At 36.7% G+C, this 8,551-nt stretch overlaps 4 protein-coding genes across 4 annotated transcripts; 2 read left to right on the top strand and 2 right to left on the bottom strand.

Moving 5' to 3' along the window:
- Positions 1-3,372: 3,372 nt before the first annotated feature.
- On the bottom strand, positions 3,373-4,107 carry SS1G_10351 (hypothetical protein; the record flags this gene model as incomplete). Its single annotated transcript, XM_001588754.1, has 2 exons — positions 3,373-3,679; positions 3,875-4,107. The coding sequence occupies 2 exons, from the start codon at positions 4,105-4,107 to the stop codon at positions 3,373-3,375; spliced, it is 540 nt and encodes a 179-aa protein (XP_001588804.1).
- Positions 4,108-4,680: 573 nt separating this feature from the next.
- Positions 4,681-5,531, top strand: SS1G_10350 (hypothetical protein; the record flags this gene model as incomplete). Its single annotated transcript, XM_001588753.1, has 4 exons — positions 4,681-4,683; positions 4,770-4,874; positions 4,914-4,935; positions 5,194-5,531. 4 exons carry the CDS (start codon positions 4,681-4,683, stop codon positions 5,529-5,531), a joined length of 468 nt encoding a protein of 155 aa, XP_001588803.1.
- A 1,888-nt stretch (positions 5,532-7,419) lies between these two features.
- Positions 7,420-7,732, top strand: SS1G_10349 (predicted protein; the record flags this gene model as incomplete). Its single annotated transcript, XM_001588752.1, has 2 exons — positions 7,420-7,503; positions 7,577-7,732. The coding sequence occupies 2 exons, from the start codon at positions 7,420-7,422 to the stop codon at positions 7,730-7,732; spliced, it is 240 nt and encodes a 79-aa protein (XP_001588802.1).
- Positions 7,733-8,186: 454 nt separating this feature from the next.
- SS1G_10348 (hypothetical protein) lies at positions 8,187-8,540 on the bottom strand (the record flags this gene model as incomplete). Its single annotated transcript, XM_001588751.1, has 2 exons — positions 8,187-8,264; positions 8,322-8,540. 2 exons carry the CDS (start codon positions 8,538-8,540, stop codon positions 8,187-8,189), a joined length of 297 nt encoding a protein of 98 aa, XP_001588801.1.
- Positions 8,541-8,551: the final 11 nt, after the last annotated feature.

Here is an 8,551-nt window from a genome sequence, read left to right as displayed (position 1 = left end):
AGAATAGGCATGAAGGTCTATATAATCAAGATGGATATTCCTTTGTATAGAGCTTCGTGCTCAAGATCAATCATTTAGTATACTCTACTATTAGTTACGAATTGCATATCATTATTGTCATTACTTCAAGTCCCTGCTTGACGCCTAGTTATAAACCTACTTCGAGAGCCTAGAGCACTTCCACGTGATCTAGACGGCAAACCTCGTAACAAAAAAGAAGAGGTGCTTATTCAATATATTATCAATATAGATGAAAAAGGATTTGTATTTAAATTAAATAGTATAAAAGATATAGCGAATTATATTCTCGAATCAAAAGATACAAAGAGAATTGGAAAGCTCTAGGCTTATCGATTTGTAAAGTGTTATACAAAATTAAAGATATGTTTTAATTGTATTTGTTCAAACTGAGTTGTTTGGAAGTAGTAGTATTATTAGATGTAGGTTAAACTAAGGATCTAAGTTACAGTAATGGTAGAATTGAAGATATTCCCAATTATGGTCCGTGCACCATAATGGTCATATGACCTCAATTCTAGGCCCATAATGACCTTAATTTCAACAGTATTTATGATTTTCAAAGAGTTTTTTGCAAAGATCCCAAGTTTATTAAAGAATAATTTGGATTGGTATCGAATATATAGGCGAAATATGGTATTCAAGATTGTGATTTCTATAACTTCGATGAAACCGGCTTTATAATAAGTATAATATACTCTGGAATAATTGTAACTAATTCTGAAAGAAATGACAGAAGCAAGGTAATACAATCAGGCAATCGAGAATGGGCTATGGCAATTATATATAGTAATGGAGAGGGTGAAACTATACCTCCATTTCTGATAGTTCAAGGACAAGTTCATCTTTCCAATTGATTGTAACGATACTATACTAGAGGCAGCGGCTGCCTAAGGTTTCGTCTGGTTGGTAGTTGTGGGTTAAGGCTTTATCACTGGTCTTCACTTGGAAGTGAAGTCGTTACTAGATCAAGTAGAATGTAGGTAAACTAATTGATAACTAAGTTGAGCACGAAGCTCCTTAACCATGAGACTAAATGAATGTTTATATACCCTATATCATCTTTTGAGGACCCTTGGGACCCTAAGGTCCAAAAGGTCCTCAAGGTCACGTGAATTAATGAATCGTGACATTGATATACCAAAACCGATTTTCCTGTGGATTGGGCTATTAAACTTACTTTTAATAAATGAACAAATAATAAGATAGGTTTAGAATAATTAAAGCATTTCAATAAATATATTAATCAATAAAAAAAGAGCAAATATCGAATGTTAGTATTGAATAAATATGAAAGTTATAAATCAATATCTTTCCAATCATATTGCAAGTCAAATGATATTATATATATAAAGTTACTATTGTATTCAAGTTATTTAATTCAATCACTTGATATTGGATGTTTTAATGTACTCAAACATTTATATAATTGTCAAATTGATGAGTTTATCAAGGTATATATCAATTATATTTCTAAGATTGAATTCTTTATAGCTTTCAAAGCTGTATATCAACAATCGATTACAATTCAGAATATGAAAGCTGGCTTTCGAGGAGCAGGACTAATATCATTTGATCCTCAAACTGTATTTTCGAAATTAGATATTCAAATTCGTACACTTACCCCTTCATCGATCCTTTTGGAATCTGCCAACTCTTGGGTCTCTCAAACACCTCATAATCCAATTGAAGCTCTTTTACAATCAACTTTAGTGAAATCTCGAATTGCTTGATATCAATCAAGTTCTTCTACATTTATATTTGAAATTGTAATTGTATTAACTAAGGATACAAAACGATTAGTTTATGAGAATATATTCTTAAGTATAGAGATTCGTATACTTTGGAAGGCAAATAAGGTATTAAATAAACGTCGACATATTAAAAAAACTCAATTACATCAAGGAGGAGTACTTACTGGTCAAAAAGCTATAGATATAATATCATAACAAGAGATGGATATTCAGATTCGATACGACAAACGTCAAAATAGGGGAAATTCCAATGGGGAATCATCTACTAATCGATGTTGTAGTAAATGTGGAAAGACTGGTCATAATTCAAGAACTTGTTCTAATAATATAATAGACCCTAGATTATTAGATTCTTAATAGTTTAAATCAATTGATTCAATAATTGTTGATTAAAATAAGTTTAAAGTGGTTGAATAAGTGAAAAAGTGGCGACTCGCTGATAGTGGCGACTCGCTGATAAACCACGTTAATCAAAAGTTTTTAAATCCTTTAAAAGATTATTCTTCCCCAAGTTTTTATTGATCGAATTACACCTAAATTCTAATTATACAATAATTAATAAAAATCTGTAACGTGGTTTATCAGCGAGCGGGCCATATCACCGAGCGGGCCACTTTTACCTCAATTTATCACTTTAAACTCATATTATTTAACAACAATTAAATCAATTGATTGAAACTATCAAGAATCTAATAATCTAGGATCTATTATACTATTCTGACAAGTTCTTGAATTATGACCAGTCTTTCCACACTTACTACAGCATCGACTAGTAGATGATTCCCTATTAAAATTTCCCCCATTTTGACGCTCGTCGTGTTGAATCTGATTATCAACCTTTTGTTATGATAATATATCTTCAGCTTCTTGTCCAGTAAGTACTCCTCCATTATGTAGTTGAATTTTTTTTAGCGCATCGACGTTTACTTAATACCTCATTTGCTTTTCGAAGCATACGATTCTCAGCACTCAAAAGTGTAACTTCATATGCTAATCTCTCTGTACCTTTAACTAAAGCTTATACAGTCTCAAATATAGGTGTAGGAGAGCTTGATTGATGACGAGTTATTCGAGCTTTTATTAGAGTTGATTGTAAGAGAGCCTCAGTTGGATTATAAGGGGTTTGAGAGATCCAGGAGTTGGTAAGTTCCAAAAAGGTAGATGGAGGAATAGAAGTACAAATCCTAATATCTAGTTTTGAAAGTATAGATTGAGGATCGAATAGTATTAGACCTGCTCCTCGAAAACCAGCTTTCATATTCTGAATAGTAAATGATTATAAATATGCAGTTTTGAAGACTATAAAGAATTCAACCTTGATAATATGATTGATATAAGCTTTGATAAATCCTTCAATTTGACAACTATATAAACATTTGAGTATGCCAAAACACCCAACATCGAGTGGTTGAGTTAAATGACTTGAATGTGGTGGTAATTTGAGGTATATAATATCATTTGATTTGCAATATAATTGAAAAGGTATTGATTCATAACTTTCGTGCCTATCCAATACTAGCATTCGATATTTGCCCTTTCTTTGACGAATAGTATGTTTATCGAAATACTTTAACCATTCTAACCCTGTTTCATTATTCGTCTATCTATTGGAAGTAGGTTTAATAGCCCAATCCGCAGGAAAATCGGTTTCGGTATACCAATTGAAAAGATGAACTTGTCCTTGAACTACCAGAAATGGAGGTATAGTTTCACTCTCTCTATTGCCACATATAATTGCTGTAGCCCACTCTCGATTGCCTAATTGTATTGCCTTGCTTCTACCATTTCGTTCAGCACTAATTACAATCATTCCAGAGCATATTATACCCATCATGAAGCCGGTTTCGTCGAAATTGTAGAAATCAGAATCGACAATACCATATTTCGCTTGCATATTCGATACCAATCTAAATCACTCTTCAATAAGCTTGGGATCTTCGCAGAGAGCTCTTTGAAAATCATAAATACAATTAAAACGCGTCTTTAATTCTGGACATCGTTTAACAAAGCGATAAGCCCAGAGCTTTCCAACCTTCTTCGCACCCCGCGATTCGAGGATATAATTCGCCATATCTTCTACATCATTTAATTTAGATGCAAACCCTCTCTCATCCATATCGATTATATACTGGATAAGCACTTCCTCTTCTAATTTGGTCAAATTATGACTATTTGCTCGAGATTCGATACAAGGGGTAGTACCGTCTATTCTGCGCTGAATCTTTGTACACGGGATATTATATAGCTTAGCAGTCTTCCGAATGCTTAATTTTTGGTCTTTATTGATAGCTTCGATAGCTAAAAGTATTCGACCTTCTTGATTATTCGATTCCATAATATATTGTTGATAAATCGCGTATTGAAGTTGAAAGATATAAATTGAGGTAAAAGTGGCCCGCTCGGTGATATGGCCCGCTCGCTGATAAACCACGTTATATTTACTATAAATTGATATTAAATATAATCGAAATAAAGGGTCTGAGGATGAGATAATACAGAGTAGCAGGCTCACGCTCACGCTTGACTAAACACGTGAAGTATATGCATATACAAGCATTATCGCATCAAACTAATATACAATACAAGATTTGTAACATACTGGGTAAATATGGAGGAGTTAGAAAAATCACCAAAAACTTGACGTCGTTAACGATAACCTATCTAAAGTCACGAGACTTCACGCAATACAGGAACTTCAGTTACGCACAGACCACCACTCAATTTCTTCCTCTCCCACCCGCATCATGTGAAAACCCTCTTCATAAATAAGTATTTTCACAACCGGTATTTTACCACTAAGCTTCCAAGTTATCATTAGATTCCCGAACTACGTACTGCACTATTTCCACTCGGACCGGCCTCAAGTCATTAGAGTTAGCCCATCACCACCAACCAACCCGACTGCAAAATGGTATGTTTTATCTGTTTGCACTTCTTTAATACTTACCAAGAAAGCAAGCAAGCAAGCAAGCAAGCTAACTCAAATGCAAAAAATAGGTACATGCCGATGCGTCAACGTTTAAAGCTGATATAAGTAAAGAGGAAGCTTATGCGCAGGTGTTAGAGGAGGCGAGGGGGTTGTTTGATGGACAGAGAAATTGGGTATGTTTTTTTGGTTCTTTTCTTGTCTAATTTGTTGAGATTGCAATTGAGATTGAGATAAGTAAATAAGATTATATGCTGATGAAGTTTAGGTGTGGTAAATATCCCAGGCTCTCCTGTTGTAGTATCAAGTGATATGATGTGGAATGAAGAGTGGTAGTACCAAGGATCCTGAATAACGAAAAGAAATAGTAATTTATCAAATACAGCGTCATTACTATGGCACGCATATAAATCACTTCCATCGCCCTCCTCGGAAGTAAACTGGGCTGGTTCGTCCCCCTTCCTCTTTCTTTGACCAGTCAACTCACCTCCCCAGGTTTCTACACCCTGGACCCGTCATCCACCAAACCCTCTCTAATCCTCGGACCCTTCCAAGGAAAAGTCGCTTGTCAAACTATAGCCTTTTCTCGAGGTGTATGCGGAACTGCCGCTTCAACTCAGACTACGCAGCTTGTTCCTGATGTTGAGAAATTTCCGGGTCATATTGCATGTGATGCAGCTAGTCAGAGTGAGATTGTTGTGCCGATTATTGTGGATGGTATTGTGAAGGCGATTATTGATGTTGATTGTGGGGTTAAGGAGGGATTTGATGAGGTGGATCGGAAGTGGTTGGAGGAATTGGCGGGGGTTTTGGCGGTCGGATGTGATTGGTAGTTTGTGGGAAAAGGAGAGGGTTTGTAGAGGTTATGGTATGCATTGGTGGAGTTTGTTGTGCGTCAATACTGTATGCGTGATGATGTTATGCATGTCATTGTAGATATAGAAATAGATATAGATAGGACAGATGTGGAGCACTTGCTTCTACAAATCGTTTTACTTGACAAGCAGAATTTTCTACTTAGCGGATGAGAGATCATGTAAAAAGTGAAAAATCAAGAGTTCGAAGGTTGAAAATGGCCGTATTCAATATTCATTCCGAGAACATGGTTAACAAACAAGAACACCGTGACATCCTCTCCCCCAGCAATCCAGGCTGTGACAAGAAGTCGACATCATGTTAGCCTTCCAGATTCCTAGAGATGTTCGAAAAATAGTCCCCCTTCACCTAGAATCCCACCATCAACCCAGGACCAAGGGCAAGGCCAATGAATATCAAAACTACCAAAATGTCTTGGAGGAATAGATATCTACAAGTGACACAAATGACATAAAAAGATGCGATAAAACATATATATATATATAGTGTGACAAGGGTAGAATAGCTTGGTATTGGATTCAACTAATAATCTTTTAGGGTTTTTAAGAAACTCTAATTTCTATTCTTATTTTCTTAAAAAAGAAATTATTCAAAATATATACACAGATTATATTAAATCATCAAATCAATACTTTTATAATCTAAATACAAAAAAAAAGGGGTTTAATATAATATTATTTATTGCATTATAATTTATTTTATATAAAATTATTGTAACGTTACTGTACTGGAGGCAGCGGCTGCCTAAGGTTCGTCGGTTGGTAGTTATGGGTTAAGGCTTTTGTAACGATACTATACTGGAGGCAGCGGCTGCCTAAGGTTTCGTCTGGTTGGTAGTTGTGGGTTAAGGCTTTATCACTGGTCTTCACTTGGAAGTGAAGTCGTTACTAGATCAAGTAGAATGTAGGTAAACTAATTGATAACTAAGTTGAGCACAAAGCTCCTAAACTATGAAACTATTCTGACTATATAATGAACGATAAAGGGAGCCTCCAGGAGCTTTCTGGCTCCTCAGGGCTCCTTATCACGTGATTCCTTTTTATCCCAGGGCACTAATCCTAATGGTGAATCGTGACAGAAGGGTCTGAGGATGAGATAAACTCTGTACGCGAAAAGAGTATTTTTAAGACGTGATACAAGATAACCTCACGTTTCAGAAAGAGGCTTACTGATTGTACTTTTTATGGGCGGGCTTATTGGATAATCAAGCGATATCTGCTCAACTAAGAAGCCTCTCTCTTCCTGTAACGCAAAGACTAGATGCACATGACCATCGGTCGCTCTCTTCCAAATATGGGTGTTGGGGGCCAAATGTGCTCTTTGCTGCCTCCTTGTATTCTACCCGGAGGGCGAAGATTCAACACCTGTACGCGGTGCCCTCTACGAACCTCCAGCTCTTTTATTAGAGTCTGCAGAGCTAAGATTAAATCACTCGATCTACCTAGCAAAATATCGATACCGCTTCGACCTCATTTTCGAACTATTTCTGTACCCAAGGGCTCGATATTCCACCCCCCACCGATCTCTTCGATATTCTATGTGACGCGAGACCGAACTATTTACCATTCGAGGAGTTCTAATACATAATGAAGAAGGGGGAATGCTGTAAAAAAGAGGGAGGGAAGGTTCCTTTGGAGATGAATTTTTCGAATTTTTAGGAATTTGTGGTTTGTATAGACGCTAGGGCTTAGGATTAGGGCTTGCCTAGAGAGATTCGGACTACCTGGAGTTTTTTTCCATTCAACCACTGCATATCCATCTTAAATGGAGTAGGAGGATCATATAAAATTGGCAATAATCATACATGAAGAGTGATTGCAACGCTGCGCAACGGTAAAGCTCAAAATGCTTTCTAGGTTATATAATAGAACTACAACACCGTGGGATCAGGGACCCAGGATTGCCTATAAAGGATTCTTTTTGCCCCTCGTGGTTTTTGGATCCTTTATTTGGTAATATATTATTGTAAATTGCTTAGCTTAGCACATCTTTATACCCTTAGGGAGGTCTCTCAGACGAAAAACAATATACTACTACTACTACTACTACTACTACTACTACTACTACTACTGCTACTACTACTACTACTTCTACTTGTATTCTACCCATACAAATTTACGCTTGCAGCTCAGGCGGCGGAATGCTCTTAGTAGCCTGATGAGATGATTCGGGTAAGAATGAGTCTGAAGCCTGTCTATCATGATGGTAGGTATTCAATGGTACCTACTCAGAGTGCTTGGAGCTTATTCATATTTCCACCCTTCAGTGGATATTCGAGACAGGTCTATGAGGAGAATGCACCATAATCAGAGTAGCCATTCGAGCAAAGTTGAATCTGCATCCATGTGCTTGAAGAACGGACTGTAGCCACTTTTAATCCGACGATTCTCGAACTGCGACAAAGCTCAACGTAACACTGAGGGCATTTTTACTCGAGGTAACACAGATAATGCAAACCTTAGAGGAAATGTTAGTTTATTCTTGCTGCTACTTATGTTGAGGATCCGTCTATTTTAATCAAATTGCACTAAAAAGATACAGGCTGCACGCTGATGCGCGATAAGGCTTTGTCTGAAACGCGAAATGATCAATTTGCTTGTGTTTGCAGAAATTCATTGAAGCTCCGAATGGTCACTTGTCCACCCCATTTTTGCGAAATTCAATTTTCTCGATTGTCGATTTTGGATACCCTGATTGGAATCCTATCAGCAATAATCGGAGTGATGCAAATAGTATTTTTAGCGTACCTTTTCTACCGTATCTTCTACAATATATCTGAAAATCTTGACATTTCTGTTTTGTCCGATTCTTTGAACCCGAGCAATAGCTTGGGATTCAACTATTGGGTTCCACTGCGGCTCTAGAATATACACATAGTTGGAGATTGTAAGGTTGAGACTTTGAATGTTAGCTAGTGCGTGTCCCTTAGATACAAGGAAACAAACCCTTCCGGTTCCAGTTGTCATTATAAGGATCC

This window comes from Sclerotinia sclerotiorum, genomic scaffold (genome assembly GCF_000146945.2).
Source record: "Sclerotinia sclerotiorum 1980 UF-70 scaffold_15 genomic scaffold, whole genome shotgun sequence".
NCBI classification, from domain to species: domain Eukaryota; kingdom Fungi; phylum Ascomycota; class Leotiomycetes; order Helotiales; family Sclerotiniaceae; genus Sclerotinia; species Sclerotinia sclerotiorum.
The sequence above is the reverse complement of the archived record's forward strand: the minus strand, read 5'-3'. Positions and strand labels throughout refer to the sequence as shown.